Source organism: Lepisosteus platostomus, chromosome 5, assembly GCF_059453375.1.
Source record: "Lepisosteus platostomus isolate fLepPlt1 chromosome 5, fLepPlt1.hap1, whole genome shotgun sequence".
Taxonomy (NCBI): Eukaryota; Metazoa; Chordata; class Actinopteri; order Semionotiformes; family Lepisosteidae; genus Lepisosteus; species Lepisosteus platostomus.
This window is the reverse complement of record NC_142615.1, coordinates 16,042,703-16,064,566: the sequence shown is the minus strand read 5'-3', so window position 1 is coordinate 16,064,566 and position 21,864 is coordinate 16,042,703. Positions and strand designations below refer to the sequence as shown.

The window sequence follows — 21,864 nt, the reverse complement described above, 5'->3', positions numbered from 1 at the left end:
TGGAATCGCGTATCTCAAGAAATTAATAACGATATAATTATATTCATTTTGCAAAATAACTGCAACGGACATAAAAACTCCCTTGCTTTTAACAGAGCGTTCCATAATTTCTAACCATGAAAATGCCAGGTGAAAGGATTTGTAAACATATTTTGTTAAAGCAAGTCAGTTTTTTCCGCAACACATAAAATACATTTTTCCAAGAAAGTTTAGCCTTTGTCACTAATGAAACCACTAAATAAAGACATAAATATAGAAATCTTAAGATTTGTTTTATTTAATGTTGGTAGCAGGATGAACTGTCAGGTTGAGCTGAGTGTATATTTTGTCGCAGAGTTGCTGCAAGATGTTAACAGTGAAAAATGTATTTAGAAATGAGTTATTTCAAGATGAAAATTTTCAGAATAATTGCAAATCTAGCAGGATAGAGAAAGCACAGAACACTGGCAGTTAGATTGATCAGATTAGTATGAAAAGTCATTTAGCAAAGGGAATGAGAAGAGTGACAAACTAGTATACTTTAGATCTTTTTTTCTGAACCAGGGAAAATCTGATCATGTTTCCCTATAACAATAATAAAAAAACTTTATTTGATATATCACCATTAAAGGTGGCATCTCAAAGCAATACAGTAGATGTAAAAACAGATAAAAGGACCACAGATTACAAAGTAAATGCATATAAGAAAGACAAGCAGTTAGAGGTGCTACCAAAATTAGAAAATGAAGCAGATACAGACACTAAGTCTTCTGAAAAGAAAGGTTCTGAGGTTAGATTTAAACTGGCCCTGGTGTATGTGTGTGTTTGTGTCTGTCTGTCCTGTGATGGACTGGCGCTATGTCCAGGGTGTATTCTGCCTTGTGTTCGTCGCTTACTGGGATAGGCTCCAAATCCTCTGTATGTAACGAACAGTTCTTTCCGGACCCTATGCGGACGACACAATCCAACGAAGTGGGGGAACACTGGGGAAACGTCATGCAGGAAAACGGGGCTGAAGACAGGGGGGCGTGTCCAAGGTGCGCTGGTGCACGGGGGAGGTGTGGCCGAGGCGAACAATCCAAGAGTAATCCTTAGGGAATATCCAAAAACACACGAGTAAGTCCAAAACCAGAAGATCCATCAGAACAAGATAAAAACCACGAAGACCGGGTCGGAACCGGCGGACAGGGACAAGGAACAGGGGTTAAAACCTTAACGGGACCAGGCGCTTCCTGGTCCCGGACTCGCACGATATGGAAATCAGATGCAGAGCCCGGAAGAGCGTCAGCGCCTGGCTTTTAAGGTGGGCAGGGAATAGGGAGCAGGTGCATGGAATAAAGTCTTGAGTGATAGGGCTGGAGCACCCTTAAGGAGGGGGAACTAATATCGTGACACTGTACTGGATAAAGAGATTAGAAATGGATGGAAGTAAAGGCACTGTGTGGATGGAACTATACACAGTGTTAGAAACCCACTATGAAATGGCAGCATCTCACTGAGAATAAAATATTTTATAGTGCTGGCTTAAGGAAACTGCCTTTCCACCTCTCTTGCACATCAGTATCCATACCTTGTTATTTAAACAAATTGCCTCTAATTATAAACATCTTAATATGCTGGCTCTGTGGATCCGCATCAGCTATGTTTGCCCATTCCTTCAATTCATGTGCATCCAACACACAGTTCAACGCTAGCAACTACACAAAATCGAAAATACAATCCTCACAAAGGCTAAACTTTCTTGGAAAAATGTCTTTTATGTGTTGCGGAAAAATGTTTACAAATCCTTTCACCTGGCGTTTTCGTAGTTAGAAATTATGGAACGCTCTGTTAAAAGCAAGGGAGTTTTTATGTCCGTTGCAGTTCTTTTGAATATAATTAAATCGTTATTAATTTCTTGAGATACGCGATTCCATATTATATTCCCTTTTAATCAAATTCTAAAAGTATGCTTGTTGACTCCGGTATCGCTTTAGTTAAAGACTTCGATGCTTAAAATGTTTAGGGAGAAATGGAATACTGGTGTGTATGTTTTCTTTAAAGTACCGAGACCAGCCATATACTGTATGTTTAAGTTCCAAAATTAATATCGTTTATGGACTTCACACGCGTTGCAGTATGCTCCTATTCTTTTTATGCTCAGGCACTAAGATTTCCCTTCTGCTTTGTGTAAGGATGGTATCAAAAGCAATCTTAGGTGGTGAGAACGCTGTGCTCAATGTTTTTAAGGGACTTTCGAAACTCTGCCCCAAAGTCATGTGACTGATGTTTCGCCCTGTTTCATTGGTTAAACGCAATGATCACAAGCACCACCATGGTAACTGGGATGTGTAGTTTTTAATTCTGTTTGAATTATAACTGTACGTACTGTCTTCATATTTGGCCAGGGCTTTAAAGAGAAGGCGCGCCAAAAAATTTCGGTGCCGTCGTCTCTGCTTTAAAGGTACCCCCGTGCTGGAAGAATTTGACCTCGGAACGTTTGCCCAGCGTACTATTAAACCAACGCATTGGCATGTTAAAGCGATTCTATTGAGGGAGTTACTAAATTCTTTAGATACGCTATTCCATATTATATTCCCTTTTAATCAAATTCTAAAAGTATGCTTGTTGACTCCGGTATCACGTTAGTTAAAGACTTCGAAGCTTAAAATGTTTAGGGAGAAATGGAATACTGGTGTGTATTTTTTTCTTTAAAGTACCAAGACCAGCTATATACTGTATGTTTATGTTCCAAAATTAATATCGTTTATGACCTTCAGATGCGTTATGCTCCTCTTCTTTTTATGCTCAGCTATTAAAATTTCCCTTTAGTGGTAAAATTCCATATAAATATTCAAAACTAAGCGGATTGAAATGTGCACAGTAAAGACATTAAATGATTAAATCTTTTCACTACCAACCAATGCACCACGAGTGCCCCTGTCGGTCATTTTGGCCAGCCAATCACTTGCCCTGCGGTGCCCTACGGTGCCCTGCGGGTTGGTTACTGCACCGCGGGTTTTAACCACTCATTTTGAATGGCTGCATCTGTACATTCATAACTACAAATACACTATAAATAACACTAATACAAATACCACTAATATTGCAACAGTAACACTATCACCAAGACTTACACTATCATCCTCTCTAACACTGACACAAAATACTACTACACTAATAATACTAATAATAACAGTAATGCTATCACTAAAACTAACATGACTACTAGTGTAAATTATCTAACCTCAGCTCTGTAATTATCACTAATATTAACAGGAATACTAGCATTAAAACAATCAATAGCACTATCATCATTAATACTCACATGAAAACTATCATTAATATTAAAAGTACCGATTGTACTCACACTAATATTAACATGAAGACACTAATATTAGTATTAGTTGCTGTCCGTGACGTCACACCACTCTTTGTGACGAAGGCGAGACACCTAGCCGTGGACAGTGACGTGGCGCCTGTTGCTGTGGTTACCATACTGATGATTTGTAAACAGTGGAAAAATGCATTTAAACTGTTACACAAATTTATCAACTTGGAACATAATTTTTAAGCTCTAGCATACAATTCCTAAACAATCATTTGAATAATAATTCTTTAATTTCAGATTGAACATTATTAACACTAAAGGCACTATGGTAATTGATCGATACAGGCTCTATTGAATGTTTTCTAGATATTAAAAACAGGGTCAAAACGGGTCAAAACTTCACCAATCCGTGAAGTTAATCGATTATTCTACGGTTCTTCAGTTGAATTAATTAGTTGTCGATAGATAAGTGATCAATAACTCTCCTCTGTGCGCTCCGCTCACCTCCCGCGGTCTCGCTCTCTGATCCTGGTGCTCTGGCTGGGGTCCGTGACGTCACAGCGCTCTTTCTGATGGAGCAGACATGTCTCCGCTGGAGGAGACTCCTGTCCGGAGCCCAGGGGGCTTTTCTTACAGATACAACATCTCCAAAAATAAAGGCGATTCGTAACAGCTGGAAATGGAGAGCGACAAACCAAGGAATAAAATTCATTAAACCAAAAAAAATAGTTTACTTCACAGACTAAAATAATTGTATAGCATACTCCCGGAGAGCAGAAGAGAAAGGGCACAAGTCCCTGTAATGAGCTCTTTTAAGCATTTTAAACGAATCTCCACAGAATAGAAACCAGGAGGATCAGACACCTGATCCTGAAGGTTGAAGAGTATCTCCTGGTTTTATTTCCACCCGAGCTCTCAGCTCCTCAGCCGGTTTGATGATTTAATTAACTGTATAACTGTTATCAGACTCTGTTTAACTGTATATTTATAAGACTGTCTGCGGGAGATGTGTGGGAGACGCTGAATCCCAGGGCTGGTGTGGAATCACACACAGACAGGTCTTCTGTGTGATCTGAGTCCCACTGCTCAGAGCTAAAGACTGGTCAACTGGTCACTATTGTAAACACAACCATTGGTCTGTTGCTGCTGAGAATCATAATGCACTGGTAAGAGTGGCAATACTCACAACCAATTAATTCAACTGAAGAACCGTAGAATAATCGATTAACTTCACTGATTGGTGAGAACGAATTATTTTCCCATTTTGACCCTGTTTTTAATATCTAGAATACAATTCAACTGAAGAACTCAGATTGTCAGGATAAAGAGAAGGATGGAGATGAGCTTCTGTCTGTTCAGGAGGTAGGAGTTTTGGTAAAGTACTGAGGGATCCAATGCTCTGTGTGTGAGTCTGAGCTGTGAATCTGACTGAGAGGAGATACATTTTTTATTCTGCCTGTGAAAAGTCTTTTCCTTTGCCAATCAATGTTACATCCCATTCAGATACTCTGCACAGACTGTCAGAGTGAGAGAAAAGGAGAGAGAGATGGACAGATAAGAGCACACATAGCGAGAGAGACAGGAAGTGGGAGAGAGAGGAGAAGGAGCAGGAAGACAGTGCAGGTGTTCAACCACACTGTGACCACAGGAGACAGGAGGCTTTTCTCAGCTGCTGAGGAGCTCAGGGCTCATGGCCACTCAGGCTCAGAGGCTCTGGCAGCAGTCAGGTCTGAGGGCTTCTTTTGATACTGACACTGGAGCTCTGAGAGAGCCTCCGTTCTGACAGGAACAGCCCCTCCTTTTCAACCCTGAGAGACACCCCGAGAGAGCTGTGAGACCCCTGAGACATCTGTGTAGGGAGAAGACCTGTCACCCTGTAGAGCTCTGAGCACTGGGCTCCCCTGTGTGCTTCACTATACAGCAACAGAGCTCTGACTGGACTCCCTGTGTGTCTCTGTACAGGACTAGATATCTGAACACTGGGCTCCTCCGTTTGTCTTCCTGTACAGCTCAGCTCTCAGCTGCCTCATCACACTGCACTGAGCATCACAGCATAAACCACAGACTCACTGTGGAGTCTGACCTGCAGTTCCAGTAAAGCTCTGACGAAACAGACCCATTTCCTAAAGAAGAGATAGTGCAATTTTACTGAAGATAATATGTCCTTCTGTAAAAATATGTTGTCATGTCATTATGTGAAAAGTTTTCATGCTGGCCCAGCAGGGATTGTGGCCTTAAATCACCACTGTTAGGCTGTATTAACAAGGACTGATTGTTTTTAATAATCATTATAATCATATATTATCATTAATCATCATCATTATTAATCATTTTGTTGTTTCTTTATGCTTTGAAACTGACTCTTGCTCTTTTTCTCCTGCAGTTGTTATGGTGACAAATACTACTGCTGCTATTACTACTACTGCAAATACTGCTATTATTACTACACCTACTACTGCTACTACAACTATGACAGCTGCTACTATCACTGCTACAGATACAACTGCAACTAGTAATATTTTACTGCTACTACTAAAGCTACTAGTACTACTGTTACTACTGCTGCAGGTACTACTGTTACTGCTACTACTGCTGCCACTGCTACTACTTCTACTACTATTAATAAGGAGGATGTGAGCTGTGTTCTCACAGTTCAGCCTCAGTCTATTAACAAGTGATGATTTTTTCTTTTTGTTGTTTTTCCAACTTTGAAACTGACTCCTGCTCTTCTGCTCCTGCTGTTGAAGTTCTTATAGTGAAGCTGCAACACAGCTTTGCTATATTGTTGAACTAAAGAGTTTAAATACAGCATAACTACAATACTACTTTTGTTACTACTGCTCATGCTTTTAGTATTACTACTGTTACTACACCTACTACTTCTGCTGCCACTGATACAACTGCAACATAAGATTTTACTGCTACTCCAACTGCTACTACTAATGTTACTAAAGCTACTAGTAGTACTGTTACTGCTACTAATACTGCTGCCACTGACACTACTGCTACTGCCACTACTATTAATCAGTCACACAGTTGGCTCCACACAGAGAGATGCTGGGTCACAGCTGGAGGGGCTGGAACATCTGTGTGGGCTGGAGCTGCACAGGGACAGACTCAGGGTCTGAGGGACTCAACTGGAAGAGCTGCTGTCCACCAGGCTCAGTACAGAGGGGACAATCACTGCTGGGCTTTTCTTTCTTTTTCATTTAAATTATTGATTTTTGATCAGAGCCACAGGACAGCCAGTTCTTATTCAGTCCTTGTCTCTGTAATCCTGTGATGACCTGAGTGACCTCACTTCCACCATGGGAACAGGCTCTCTTCACACTGTGCTTGACCAGGACCAGAATACATTGCTGTCCGGAGACACAACAACTTCTTTATGATTCACTGCAGGACACCAGTCATTAGACACTGCCTGACACAGGCAGCAAGACACACAGGACCATATTCAGGACACCACTCACTAGACACTGCCTGATACAGACAGCAAGAATTACAGGACCATATAAATATAATTGATTATCTTGATACTGATTTACAAATATAATACTTGTCTACAATTTTTTCAGGTCAATATCTGATCTCTTCCTGCCCTTGCAGCACCTGCAGCCCTGTGAGACACAAAGCTGCTCCTGTCTCTCCTCCCCTCCGCAGTGCTGGGAGTGTCTTCAGGAGAGGAAACAGTGATGTGGCTCTCATATATATGGAGAAGACTAAAAGGACCCTGTCTGATTGGCTGTCCCACCTGTGTGAGAAGTTCCTGCTGTCAGTCTGAAAAGGCAGTGCTGTGTGTGATTGGCGGGGCGGGGGGCTGTGTTGTTACTGGGGGTCTGGGGTGCGGAGCAGCAGCTCAGTTGTCCTGTGGGCTCAGGGGTGAAGACAGGGGTCTCAACTGAGCTCTGTCCTGATGACAATGGAGAGCTGCCTGCACGTCTTCTCTCTCGCTGTCCTGGTGCTGCACAGCTCAGCCAGTAAGTGTCCAGTATTTTCCTGTCATGTCTGAAATGTAAGATTATCTTAAATTAAAGTTTAGATGGAAAATGAGAAAAAAGTGGGTTGAAAATTGTTTCATGTTTATTTGACAATCAGCTTTGCTGGTTATTAAATTATTAAAATTAAAATAACTATACAAGTTATTATAACTTTTTTTCTGAGTGTATGATTGAGGAAACATAATTAGCTGCTTAGAATAGTTTTAGTTTGAGATCTTTGTATTTTATTAATCTACAGAATAATGCTAAAATATTCTTAAAATTATTCAAATATTTTATTAAATTTATTGGTATTATTAATTTCATTCAATTGCCTAGACCCACTTTATTTTTTAAATCACCCATATTAATAATAATTCCACATCCATCAATGTACTTTTAATCATAAGGTTATAGTTTTCGATAGAAAAGGAGCAAGAGGACTGTGGTTGAGAGATTTTATTTTAAATGAAGCTTTGCGGGAATTTATCAAAAATTGTTCAAAATGATTTTTGTTTGAGTTTGCAAGTTCAGAAAAAAATACAATCTATGGTAATTCTATTCAATAAATCAGCATTAATAATATTTACACCATGGATGCTACATGTACTACACTCATCTCTCTTGTATACCTGTTGGTATAATAACATGTTATTAATACATAATTTATACACATTTAGAAACGATGCTGTATAAGACATGTCTATGTCAGGCTGGGTCAAGAGTGTTTTTTATGTTACCATGTTAATCATCTACACTGGTCATTATCACTATCTTGATAATTTGTGATTTTATGTAGAAATGTTACATGAAAATTAGTATATAAAATCTATTTAAAAAGTTGTTTACAAATCCTAATCTGTTGCACTAATAATAATACAATTATTCATATGTTAGCAGCAGTTTGAGTGATATGCTGGAATATGTGACAAATTAGAAAAAGTATTCCATAATAATATAATAGCATACAGGCTGATTCAGAAATATTTAGCTTGTTGATTGTTTCATTATCACACAGGGTGATTCAGAAATATTTACCTTGGATTGTTTTTTGCTTTAATTTGCTCAACTCTGTCTCCTCTATATGGTATAATTGTATAATTTACAATACTGTAAACTAATAACGTTCTATCACAATGGAACACGAGTTTTTATAAAACCTAGAAGGAATACTTGTTTTCCACACCTGAAGAAGGCTCCACGGCCAAAACGTGTTTTCTTTCTTCTTTCTTTCAGCACGGAATAAACCTATCAATTATTGTATAATTACAGACGGATGCACTAATAGAAATAAGTTTGTTATTAAAGGCTGGAGTACGTTTAAGTTTCTGATATTTTCATTAACAGATATACATACAGTAAATGTGTCATTAAAGATTAAAGTGCTAGAGAATTAAGTTTTAAGTTTTAATGCAGATATTATGTCTCTTGTGTGTTCTGTCTTTAAGCTGTATGACATTCAGTTGCTGTGAAAACAAGTATTTCTTCTAGGTTTTATAAAAAAAACTCATGTTCTATTGTGATAGAACGTTATTAGTGTATATCCTTCCTTATACAGAGATATAATCATGAAAAATCTAAAATACTGAAAACGTAAAATAGTGGAATCCTAGGACAATTGGTTCTTGTAGTTTTTAAAGGGTTAAAATAAAATTAATATTAGTATTATCTGCTTCACGCAGACAAGGTTTGCTGTGTTAAGACATTGTAGAGACATGCTGTACCGTAAAGGTCACATTCTTTACTGGTGTAGAAGTTAGAAAATGCGGAATTTAATATAAGTTGTGAAAACTTAGTTTCGCTGGTGTATTATTAGCAACTGGGGTCTTATTAGTAACTGATGTGTAAAAGCAATAATTTAACAGTTGTTGGACAATGTCATATTACAACAAGAATTTAAAAATGAAAGTTGTGGTTTATACTTATACAGGATTTGACTGCTATTTCACAGCCATATATTTTAATTTGTGTTTTAGATTTATCTTAGTTACGTAAGGACAGGATGACAGGGCTTATTTTTGGTATATTGTGAAGTTTTATTTAACATTTGTATTCTAATTTGTTGTGTGCATCAGAAATGAATAATAAAATGCAAGTACCTAAGTAAGGCTAATACAAATTAAATATTAGGTACATAACATCATATGACATAAAAAATATAAATATTAAACAGGATTTCACTTAGAGATTTATAACCACAGGACTTGTTTTTTAGCAGTTTTTCAAGACAACATCACAATAATCTAAATAGTCACAGTATGCCTGTCTGTGTTAAACCTATCTGGTATTTGGTGAAAATGTTGTGCTTTAATATAATTTAATCAGACAATCATGTGTTCAATTTAGATGTTGAGAGGTAAAGGCAAGAAATACATTGTTCACAGTTCACACTGCATCTCAGCACCACAGCAGCACAGTAGTGAAGCACCTGGCAGCCACTGACCCCAGTTCCCAGAAACACAAGAAGACAAGTCCCAGCTCTCTAAAGTCATGCACTCACCACAGTTACTGTCCACTGTAGTGACCACAACTCCCAATAACACAGGAACACAGGCATTACAGACACTGTCCACTGTAGTGGCCATATGCCCTAGAAAATATACAGGAACTCAAGACAAAGCCAACTGAAGCCATACAGTAATTGCAGACAATATCCACTGCAGTGACACAGCACCCAGAAGAATTGTATTTTAAGAGTTTTTATGTTCCGATTTAAATTCAGCTTTATGGATATTTATTAAAATTATAATCTTATATATTATTTTAAATAAATATAATTTAATCTGTGAATCAAGCTTTAATTAAGGTCTTTAAAGGTCAAATCTAAAATAAAAATACACTGTTTAAATATTTAATGTTTCGAGAGCAAAACAAATTATATAAATGAAAAATTATTAAAAATAATTGTGATAATGATGGAAAAGATATGTTATATTCTTGTCTATCTGAAAAATACACATTTTATTTTTTTCATTTTGTATTTTCATAAATCATACTTTCAAAATCAACATTTTTAAAGAGAGTCATAAATGTGTAAATACAGAGAGCCTCTCCAGTATCTCACACACAGTCACTGTGCTGGTAGACTCTCCAGTATCTCACAGACACTTTGCTGCTAAACTCTCCAATATCTCATACACAGTCAAGTCAAACAGGAAAAACAACATAAAAATATAAATACCAGGTTTGATTCTGTGTAAATGTGAAGTATCCTGTAGATGTGTTTATAAGTCTGTACATTGTACATTGTACTGTATAACATTGTACATTGTATGTATAAATGTATATTGTTTCAATCTCTGCAGGCAGTGCTGATGTGAGGCTGGTGAACGGTGCCAGTCCCTGTGCTGGGAGAGTGGAGATTTATCATGAGGGACAGTGGGAGACAGTGTGTGACGATAGCTGGGATCTCAAAGATGCTGCAGTGGTGTGCAGACAGCTGGGCTGTGGTTCTGCTCTTTCAGCACCAGGAGATGCTCACTTTGGACCAGGAGGTGAACCAATTTGGCTGGATGATGTTTCCTGCACTGGGCAGGAGTCAGCACTCAGGGACTGTAGATCACCTGGGTGGAGAGTGGAAAATTGTGGCCATCACGAGGATGCCGGTGTGCTCTGCTCTGGTAGGATAGTTTATATTAATTTCTTTCCAACTAGGTCTAAGTTGAAATACCACATGTATCAATCTATTTCCCTGTTTTCTATCATCCTAAACTAGGATACACTAGGATATTGTCTGTGAGAAGTATTATGTTCATATTTTGTGACAAAGCCCAGAGTCCTGTCACAATGTGGGGGGGTCCAGACTTACTGGTCACTTTAATTCATTTTCTTAGATCTCTCAGTGTTTCTGTGACAGTGACTTGATCTGCAATGAATGTGTTGAATGTGTTCTTAATAATTTGCAAATTAAGTTTTGCTCAGTAATTTTCTAAGATTCCAGCACAGTGAATAGCATTAATACTCTTTATAATTCCTCAGAAATGTGTTCAAATAATGAATATTATTGCTTTCTCTTCCTATCTTTTCTGATATTCAAACATATTGAGTGGTTAGTGATCTCTGTTATTGTTCTGATATTCCAGCTCATCAAGGGGTCAGACTGGTTGGCGGCAGTGATCTCTGCTCTGGGAGACTGGAAGTGCAGCACAGAGAGACCTGGGGCTCAGTGTGTGACTCTGACTTCGGCTGGCAGGATGCAGAAGTTGTCTGTAGGGAGCTGGACTGTGGGGTTCCCTCACAGGTGCTGAAGGGGGCTCATTTCGGGAAGGGAGAGGGACAGGTCTGGACAGAGGAGCTCCAGTGCCAGGGAAGTGAATCTCACCTGTCCTTCTGTCCAAAGTCCTCCACAAAGACACAGAGCTGCACCCATGAGAACGATGTGGGACTGGAGTGTTTTGGTAAGAGGGGGATAATTCATTTCATTTTGTTTTTAATGGAGCTCAAAACTGAAGCTTAGAAGAGAAACAGATAAGTGTTGCTATAGCTCTGATTCAATACTGGGGATTGGTGTTTAACCATGAAAACTCAATACGATGATCTTCTGATCAACAGTAACTTAATTAAACCATAAATTACCAGCCTTGCTGATGAATAAAGTACTTCAGATTGAATTGGATTGAACAGTAACACGTTAGTGAGATACTTATATGACAGTAATTTAAAGCTCAGTATTGTAAGTATACTTGAAGATGCCATTGAGGGTAATTGCTGGTTGTTATGTTATGTTGTGAAGCTGGTTCTCTGCTCTCTCCCCTATACTATCTGCAGGATACACAGAGTTCAGGCTGGTGAACGGCTCTGACTCCTGCTCTGGCCGAGTGGAGTTACAGTGGCTCTTCGGGGACTGGGGGACAGTGTGTGATCTCTACTGGGACCTGAGAGACGCCAGGGCTCTCTGCCAGCAGCTGGGGTGTGGGGAGGCTGTAGCAGCACCAGGACAGGCCTGGTTTGGACAGGGCAGTGGACCAGTAAGAGCTGATGTGTTTGAGTGCAGGGGGAACGAGAGCCGTCTCTCACACTGCACTGTCTCTTCATGGGGGAGAGCAGGGTGCTCTCATGGACAGGATGCAGGAGTCATCTGCACTGGTGAGAATCATGTGTTTAAAACACAGTGACACTCCCTCTGCTTACACACAGCAGCACACTGTTTTCATGATTAACTGAATATCTGCTCTGTTACACACTGCCAGTTATGTAAGAGATGCAAAGATGAAAACACACAACCTTGTCATATCTATCTCAAATATTCCCTCAAGGGATTATTAGGTTGTCATTTTCTTTCTGATGGATAGATACACAAATACACTGAGGACTAAAAATCAGTTTTATATTTATATTGATTTCACTGATGGTTCTAAAAGATGAAAGAAAGTTCTGTAACTTAGTATCCTGTAATTAACATCTGACCTACTTAATTAGTTTAATTAATATAGCCCAACTACACAGGAGCCTGAAAAGAAAGTGAGTCTCAGAAAGTCAAGGTTTACAGGTGTTATGTACAGCTGAGCCCCACACACAGCTGACACTCCACTGGTGAAACATCACTCCTGTGGACAGAAATGAGCTCCTTCCTTCTCTTTTACAGAATCAAATATGACCAGAGATTCACATGGAGCAGGTAAAGAGAGAATGAGTACTGTCTTGTGACATCAGTACTGTTTTAATTGTAGTTTCATTTCTGGTGTTAAATTGCTCCTCTCACACACAGTTCACAGTCTGATTTCTCTCTCTCTGTTTGTTTCACAGGCTTCCCTTCTTCAGCTGTACCCCCTTCCAAAACACCAGGTATGAATTAGCCCCTGTTCTGTATCTCCAGGGCTCTCAGTTTGTGTTGATGTCTCTGTTGCTCAGTGGAATCCCAGATCACTCAGTGAGGCAACAGCTGTGTATGTGCAGTTTTTTCTGTGTGTCACAAACACACTCGAGTCTTTGGTATCTACGGCAAACACATCTATCTGAATACTGCAATTTGACACTGGTGGAGCTATTGTCTCTATGCCCAACAGTGTGTCAGAAAAAATAACTTATCTGGTATACTGTTTATGAACAATGTGGAATATGTTAAACTTACTGTATATATTAAATATATATATACATATATACTGCTTATAAATAATCTGTTACAATAAGTGTATATATTAAATTAATCAAAAGTTAAGAAACACTGTACTTGAAATGAATCTGCTGTGCCTAGTGGGCCGAGATAATCTTCAACTTGTAACAGCGGGTCATGGTAATCTCTAAGAACTCCTGATCTTTGACCCTAGACCTCTAATTCTCTGCTCCTAGATCAGCTGTCTCTCAGGCTTGTTGGTGCAGGAGGCGACTGTGCTGGGAGGCTGGAGGTTTATCACAATGGCTCCTGGGGGACAGTCTGTGATGACTCCTGGGACCTGGCAGACTCCCAGGTGGTGTGCAGGCAGCTCCAGTGTGGGACGGCCCTCAGTGCCCCAGTGCCGGCCTCCTTCAGCCAGGGAACTGGACCCATCTGGCTGGACGAGTTGGGTTGTCTGGGGAACGAGTCGTCTCTGTGGGAGTGTCCCTCAGCAGGGTGGGGACAGCATGATTGTGGACACAAGGAGGATGTGAGAATCCTGTGTTCCGGTAGGGGAGATAATTAAAATTACAATGATTCAGATTATTTATTCCCACATTGTGGATATGGCTTGCATCTAGAGTCCCTAAATATGTTTGACTTGTGAGAATGTGAGGATCTTGTGTTCAGTAAGTTAACTAAATAAAATAATCCACATACTGGAATTCCACATTGTGGATACGGTTTGCATCTGGAGTGCTTAAATACATCTTGTTGAGGAAAAGACTGAGCTGGATGCAGAATTAATTTTAAAATAAATATTTATATTTATGATACAGTTGTGAATGCACATATTCACATCCCAGCAAAAATAAATAGAGAGAAAGAAACTCAAGATAAATTCCCCTCCACTAGTGAATGGGGATATATTCATCTCAGTCCTCCAGTAAAATCTAGGGTCCAAACTTTAAACTTCTCACATCAATAAGACCTGTTGTCTATTTGGGTGTATTTGTCTTGGCCATTATCTTTCATGATTTTCTGCCTCAAATGTTTCATTTTGATTTGTTCCAAGAATGGCTTCTGGTCAGATCCTGATGACCCACACAGTGTTAAATGTCAACCTGAGCCACGTTTTCTCCATTCACAACGCTGCACTGCTCATCCTGAGCCAAGAGTTCTACTTTCATGCCTCAGTCTCTTAGTTGTGCTGTTGCTGAATAGCCAAGCTGATCAGAATGACGTTTTGGGTCAGAACCTGATCAGGTAATTGGATTTTAAAGTTCTGTGTGATGCACTGTCCAGATTCTGAATGAACAGAACCACACAGTCCTGCCTGTCACCTTCATGTCAACTGTGTTATTGAACAGCTGTCATTGTTTCATTACATATTCATTTCATTTCATTGCTCATTGCTAGTTGTTTCTTACCAGTTCAGAATGAAACGTTGGGCTGTCTTGTCAGGGTTTGTTTCCATTAACTTTCCCTGCTGTCTTGACAGATTACACTCTGCTGAGACTGTCTGCAGGCTGTTCAGGACAAGCAGAGGTTTACTACAATGGCACCTGGGGCAGTGTGTGTCAGAACGGCATGACTGACTCCACAGCTGCAGTGATCTGTAAACAGCTGGGCTGTGGAGACAAGGGCACCGTCAGAGAGACAAACTCCAGGCTGAGCCCGGACCCCAAATGGCTGGACTTTGTCTCCTGTCGCAAACATGACTCCACCCTGTGGCAGTGTCCCTCCTCCCCCTGGGGTCAGAATGACTGCACAGACCAAGAAGTGGCTAATATCACCTGCTCAGGTAGAGAGTGAAGAGTGATGCTGCCTTCCTCTTAAACAGCTCTGCAGTGATTGTCTTTATCTTGAGCAGCTCTGTGGATTAGTGTTTTGCCAAGTTCAGAACATAATAAGAGCTTTCAACTGAATTATTATCAATTTATATCCAAACATGTATAAAAATGAAAGCAATGTCATTGTTATTCATTTTATAATAATAATGTTTTTATATGACTATTAATTCTTGAAGGTCTTAGAAAAGAAGCTGACAGAAGCACTCCAGCTCCTCAGGAGCAGCAGCCTCAGCAGCACTGCCCAGGTGAGATCAGTGTGTAAAACAGTCAGAGACACTGCAGCCCTGAGCTGAGGAACAGTAACCATACAGCTCTCTTCTAGAGCCACTCAATACCTCACTAATCTCTACTACAGCCACTGAGCTGAAGACACTCAGTAACCTCTCTGCTCTCGTCTACAGTCACAGATCTAATGACACTTGATAACCTTTCTGTTGACTTTCAGTCCCACTGGCTCTGCGCCTGGCTGGAGGCACTAACTGCTCTGGCCGGGTGGAGCTGCGGTACGAGGGCTCCTGGGGGACAGTCTGTGACGACTCCTGGGACCTGCAGGATGCCCAGGTGGTCTGCAGACAGCTGGGCTGTGGGGACGCAGTGAGTGCAGCAATAGAGGCCTCATTCGGACCAGGAAACGGCACCATCTGGCTGGACAAGGTGAACTGCACAGGCAGTGAACTTCACCTGTGGGACTGCTGTCACTCTGGACTGAATCAGACCGACTGTCAGCACAAGGAGGATGCAGGGGTTACCTGTACAGGTGAGGAGAGTCTTAGAACTGTAGATGAACAAAGTAGCATATTGATGGAGAAGATACACTGTTACACTTATTTTATCACTGCTTAATATCTAACTGAACCAGCTAAAATCATCAGTCAAAAGATTGGGATGTTGTGTAGCCCTGTGTATGTGAACAACACTAGTCTTTAATTCAGAACAAGACACCTTTCATCCTGCAATCCTACATTTGACCTCAAGGAACAAATGTAAAGTTTTTTTATTAAGACCACTGTGGATTCAACCTGCTGTAAAACCAAAGTCAATATATTGACAGTTCTCCTATCTCTTTTACAGGTTTGTCAAAGACAACAGCCAGTCCAACAATAGCTACAGGTGAACAGAAATCCTCCTTGTCATTGATAACTCCTGTCTTTCTGTCTCTTCAGATTCCCAGTGTAGCTGTAGTGTCACCTCTCCTCCCTCAGTGTGAAGCTCAGTCTCTTCAGATTCTCAGTGTAGCTGTAGTGTCTCCTCTCCTCCCTCAGTGTGAAGATCAGTGTCTTTTGAGATTCCCAGTGTAGCTGTAGTGTCTCCTCTCCTCCCCTCAGGGTGAAGATCAATGTCTCTTCTGATTCTGAGTGTACTGTAGCTGTAGTGTCTCCTCTCCTCTCTCAGTGTGAAGATCAGTCTTTTCAGATTCCCAGTGTAGCTGTAGTGTCTCCTCTCCTCCTTGAGTGTGAAGATCAGTGTCTCTTCAGATTCCCATTGTAGCTGTAGTGTCTCCTCTCCTCTCTCAGGGTGAAAATCAGTAATTTCATCTTCCCAGTGTAGATCTAGTGCTAGTGTCATCTCTTTCCTCACTGATTTAGTGACAGTCCTGATGGGTAAGGTTGGGAATCCTTATATTCTTCGTTGATTTTGGGTTAACCCTGAAGCCATGATAGCCCCATATGGGAACAGGAGGAGAACAAGACATGTGTTGAAGTGTATATGAGCCCAAGAGCACCTCTCCTGATCCCTGTTCATCTATTGTCTCCCCCTCTCTCAGGCAGAACCAGGACAACACCCCAGACACAGCCACTGGGAGGTCTATCTGCCTCGCCCCTGGTCCTCCTGCTGCTGGGGGCTCTGCTCTTCGTGGTGCTGGCCCTGTTAGTGGGGCAGCTGATCCAGAACAGGAAGCTGAGGAAAGGTAGGGAGGGAAGTCGCCATCCACATAGTGACCTCTAGTGGTCATTTCTGTCACTCACATGGAGTTGATATTTATATAATTACCTTTTCCTCACACAGCCCTATCTAAGGGAGCACTTGCCCACTATCATGATGCTGTCTACGAGGAAATAGAGTACAAACTGGCTAGAGAGGGAACCTACAGCGCCCCCAGGAGAGGTGAGTGGAGAGAGTCTTCAGGTGTGATTAGTCTCCACCCTCTAAGGAAAATCTGAGGACTTAACACTTGTAGAAAATCTCACCATACTGGTTTAAAACCCATGGGATTTTTTTTCTCAAATGGTGTTAAAGTAACTGAAGAAAATCAGCACTGCTCCGGTCCTGATCTGCCTTATACACACAAACTCTGAGGTACTGTTCACACCCTGGCTTCTTCCACAGCCAGTGGAAGACAATGAGTCTGCTGTCTGACTGCAGGTATTATTGATCTGTCCTCCTATTCACAGGGAGATTCCTCTCTGACGAGCTGCCCTCTGGATACGATGATGTGGAGGACAGTGAGGGAGACCCAATACCAGGTGAGGGGAGTCTGCTCTTCAGTGTTGCCTCACACTAGCCTTATCTCAGCAAATCACAGATGCTGAGCAAAACTAGATCTGGTCAATACTGGGGTGGTAAACAGGGTGCTACTTTAATTGGTTTTGATAGAAAAGGAGACTGCAGAAGAGCATGCTGTAAAAACTGCCTTTCAGATCAGATTAATCAGCGACCCTAGAGTTTTGGCTTAACTATACACCACAAAACATTTAAGATCACACTTTACAATTACTTTGCAGCTCTATGGTCAAACTAAGTCTGAGTCCTGAAGTGTACATTCTCTGTCTCTCTGTGTGGTTCAGGAGACTCAATAGCTTCTGTGAAAGAAGAGATCCCAGAGTACTATGATGATGCAGTCACTGTACCTCAGAGTCCACACGCCTTGTCAGGTGGGTTATTTCAGTCCAGTCACATGGGGAATCTCTGCACCAATCCCACTGAGTCTGAATCTCTCTACTCTCTCTTCTATCTCAGCCTCTGAATACGGAGTCTGTACTATTCTGCACCAGTTACATGAATCTGACTCTCTCTCTGTGATCTCAGCCCTGCACACTCAGTCTGGGTCACTGCTGCCAGTGTCCAGCTCCTCTTCAGTATCTCATAGGGTTCACATCATCACCCTGTCTGTCCAAATACAGCCAAACATTCTCTGCCCTGTTGTCCTTCAACATCTTATTTGAAAATCTAGGAATTGTTTTACATTTATTACAGTTGTGAATAGGACTGGAAATCAGGTTCCCCCTGAACTCCTGTACTTAGAGCCTGGAGTTTTAGTTCCTGTGTGATGTTGAGTTAATCAGTGTGTTCTGATGAGCTCCAGCAGTCCTGTGCTCTAGATAACTCAGTGTGCTGATGTGTGACAGTGAAGCTGTGCTCTGTGTGCTTTAGGAGAGATGATGTCCTCTGTGAAAGAAGAGGCCCCTGAGTACTATGATGATGCCATCACTGTGCCCCAGAGTCCAGACACTGTGTCAGGTGAGTTAAATTAAATAAGACTAAGGAGTACCCCCTGTACCAGCCCACAGTAGCCTTTGTTATTAGAAATAAATCTCAACCTAATTTCATATCTGCAAATAAACACTAACTGGAAATGAAGAGGCCAGTTTGTGTCAGAATGACAGAGACATTACTGACCTGCTCTTCTGTTCACAGGGAGACTCCTCTCTGATGAGACACCCTCTAGATACAGTGATGTGGGCGATGGTGAGGGAGACCCCACTTCAGGTAAAAGGGGCTACAGCCAGGGGGCTCAGTGTGGGTTAGGTAGTTCAGGGATGGGAAAGATAACCTCCAGTAATCCATCTCTGTTGCACTGTCATCCAAGACAGGGGGGAATCAGGCATTTTGCAGTAGCGGTAGCTTCACTCTGTCATGTCCTACAAGGATCAATAACAGCCAATAAAGGCTGAGTGACCTGAATTGTACAAAGTTAGATCACAAAGATCAGAGTGTCATTGAAACCCACCTACTGACACACCTAGCCAATCAGATAGCCAAATTGATTTAAACTGATCAGCAGCTGATTAATGATGAGGGAATGAGGTCTGGGCAGAACAAAGCTTTAGATTCCCCAAGACCAGGAATTCTGTTCTCTGACTCCAGAGAGAATTACTAGGCTCAGAAATTACTAGGTCTTCCTCACTGTGGTTTTAGAGCATTGATACTCCATAAGTATAAGTAAATTCTACACTGAATCATCAGTTCTTCCAAAAAGATACAATTTAATTTTTAAAAAATCCTATTTAACACTTTTGACTACAATATTGTAACATCTATTCTGTATACTATAACTGTTAGTCCACTAATAGCCATTGATATCAAAGCAGATTACGTCTCAGATTTGTTCTATTATGCTTATTTTTTTGTTATGCAAATTATAATTATATTAATAAATTGTATATTGTTTGGTTAGAATACGTGTGAGACTATAGATTATGATGTTTGATTAGTTCCTAAAAGTCTACAAGTACTCTCAAAATATACTGCTATAATTTCTGATTGTTACAGAAAATTAAAATCCCCATTCACTACACTATTGTGACTATGTAAGTGTTTTAAAAAATCTAGGTACACCTGGCTAATGTCATCAATTCCAATTCCAATTCCTATTACAGTACATGGTTAGGGGCTGTCAAGCGAGGAGATGTTTGCTGAGATGTTGAGGTATGAGATTCAGTGATCAAAGCAACCATGAAATGTAGTTAAGTTCTGGGTAAATGATTGTCAATCAACCTTCCAGGAATGATAGAAGGCAAGAGCTAATTCTTGCTTCTACTTGTCCAGATCAACTGGAAAGACCAGATTGGAGTTTTGTCTGACCCTCATAAAGAAAGCTTGCCTTTCTGTTGTTTTTAGAAACTTTTATTTCTTCTTTAGATAATCCCTTAGTTAAAGAGCGCCTCTCTTGGCTAGTGGGAGCATCTTTAGAACAGGGAGATAGGCTCCCATTCATCTTGTAACAGTTGGGTTCACAAAGAGAGAGATTTAACTGTAAGTTGTAATGTCTTTGGTTTAGAAGGTTTGGTTTCTCTTTCTTTTATGTAGGTGATCTGTAAAAGCTGAAAAACTTGGTAGCAGTTTGAGGATTTTCAGGGTGGTTAGGATGTAGGTGTCTAAAAACACCTTGTCAGCAAATTTGTAATTGTGTGCTGTATGTTTGTTGTGTGTAATTTCGTGTGTGTTGTGTGATTAATAACAAATATTTAACTATTGGGAATATATTTGGCAAAATCTTTACAAGTTGGAGGCTTATGATTATGACTTTATGATTTAATTATTAATTTATCTACTCAGTCATTTCTGATATTCACAATTTTCATAATACTTATTTGTATCAATATTATGTTAATAACTGAGTCATTTTTAAAAATATGAGTCTGTGTCTCTCTTTCAGGTGTCCCCCACGCTGGCCCTGGAGTGGACAGGGTCCTGCCCACACTGCCCTCTGAAGAAGGAGCCCCTGCCCCTGACAGGACTGACTACGATGATGTTGGGGATGAGTCTCAGGGAGAGGATGGGTGCTGTGAGACTGACAGGGCTGTCTGGGAGAAACTCCTCCTGCAGGTCTAGACACAGAAGAGCTTCACCAACAGAGTCACGCAGTCTTAGAACAACTCTGAGCACTGAGACTGTCTGTGACTTGAGTCCACGTCACTCCACTGTTTCCACACTGACACTGTTTGTGACCTGAGTCCACTTCACTCCACTGTTTCCACACTGACACTGTTTGTGACCTGAGTCCACTTCACTCCACTGTTTCCACACTGACACTCTCTGTGACCTGAGTCCACTTCACTCCACTGTTTCCACACTGACACTGTCTGTGACCTGAGTCCACTTCACTCCACTGTTTCCACACTAACACTGTCTGTGACCTGAGTCCACTTCACTCCACTGTTTCCACACTGACACTGTTTGTGACCTGAGTCCACTTCACTCCACTGTTTCCACACTGACACTGTTTGTGACCTGAGTCCACTTCACTCCACTGTTTCCACACTGACACTGTGACCTGAGTCCACTTCACTCCACTGTTTCCACACTGACACTGTCTGTGACCTGAGTCCACTTCACTCCACTGTTTCCACACTGTCCTGCAGCTTGTGTTTTGCAAAATTGAGACTTGAACATTCCATTTCTGCTCAGCCTTTCTTTTAATACCTTTTGATGTTCCAGATATAGGAAATAAAATTGTTGATTGATGTACAGTTCTGAATGTACCACTTTTGATGGGAATATTTTTTAATACGTTTTATTAAAGTTTTGCTTTGCAACAATCTTTGGTTTTGATATGCTAATTTCTAATGTATGACATTAAAGGTATCATTAAAAATGAATGAGCCCTTGGTCACTCGCAATGATAAAATCAAAAGAAAGAAGAAAGTTACTTGTTTGTTTCAAATCATAAGTATCACTAGATCCACACAAAGGACAAAAAACACTGTACACAAAGATAGACACAACATGATACAACCTAAATGTTATTTAAATTTCCCTACAAATCAAGAGAAATCATGGGTCCTGCAAGAAAACACTGTACAGCATCACTAATCCAAAACCTACAGAGAGTTACAAAAGCATCTGGATTTAAATAACTGGAACACAGGAAAGCTTAAACTATAAACAGGAATGACTTACATTGTAAAACTCATGATCATAAAGGGTCAGGCCTTTTTAAACTAACTTGCTAAAATAATATCAGAATGTTTTTGGACTGTGGTAAAAAAA

At 40.6% G+C, this 21,864-nt stretch overlaps 1 protein-coding gene across 1 annotated transcript; it reads left to right on the top strand.

The window, feature by feature from the left end:
- Nucleotides 1-10,682: 10,682 nt before the first annotated feature.
- Nucleotides 10,683-21,409, top strand: LOC148664115 (scavenger receptor cysteine-rich type 1 protein M130-like). Its single transcript, XM_088632877.1, has 17 exons — nt 10,683-10,803; nt 11,349-11,663; nt 12,034-12,351; nt 12,851-12,883; nt 13,012-13,050; nt 13,555-13,869; nt 14,802-15,104; nt 15,330-15,398; nt 15,599-15,910; nt 16,225-16,263; nt 16,919-17,062; nt 17,161-17,259; nt 17,547-17,618; nt 17,940-18,026; nt 18,526-18,612; nt 18,790-18,861; nt 20,531-21,409. Exons 1-17 carry the CDS (start codon nt 10,683-10,685, stop codon nt 20,704-20,706), a joined length of 2,601 nt encoding a protein of 866 aa, XP_088489003.1. The 3' UTR covers nt 20,707-21,409.
- Nucleotides 21,410-21,864: the final 455 nt, after the last annotated feature.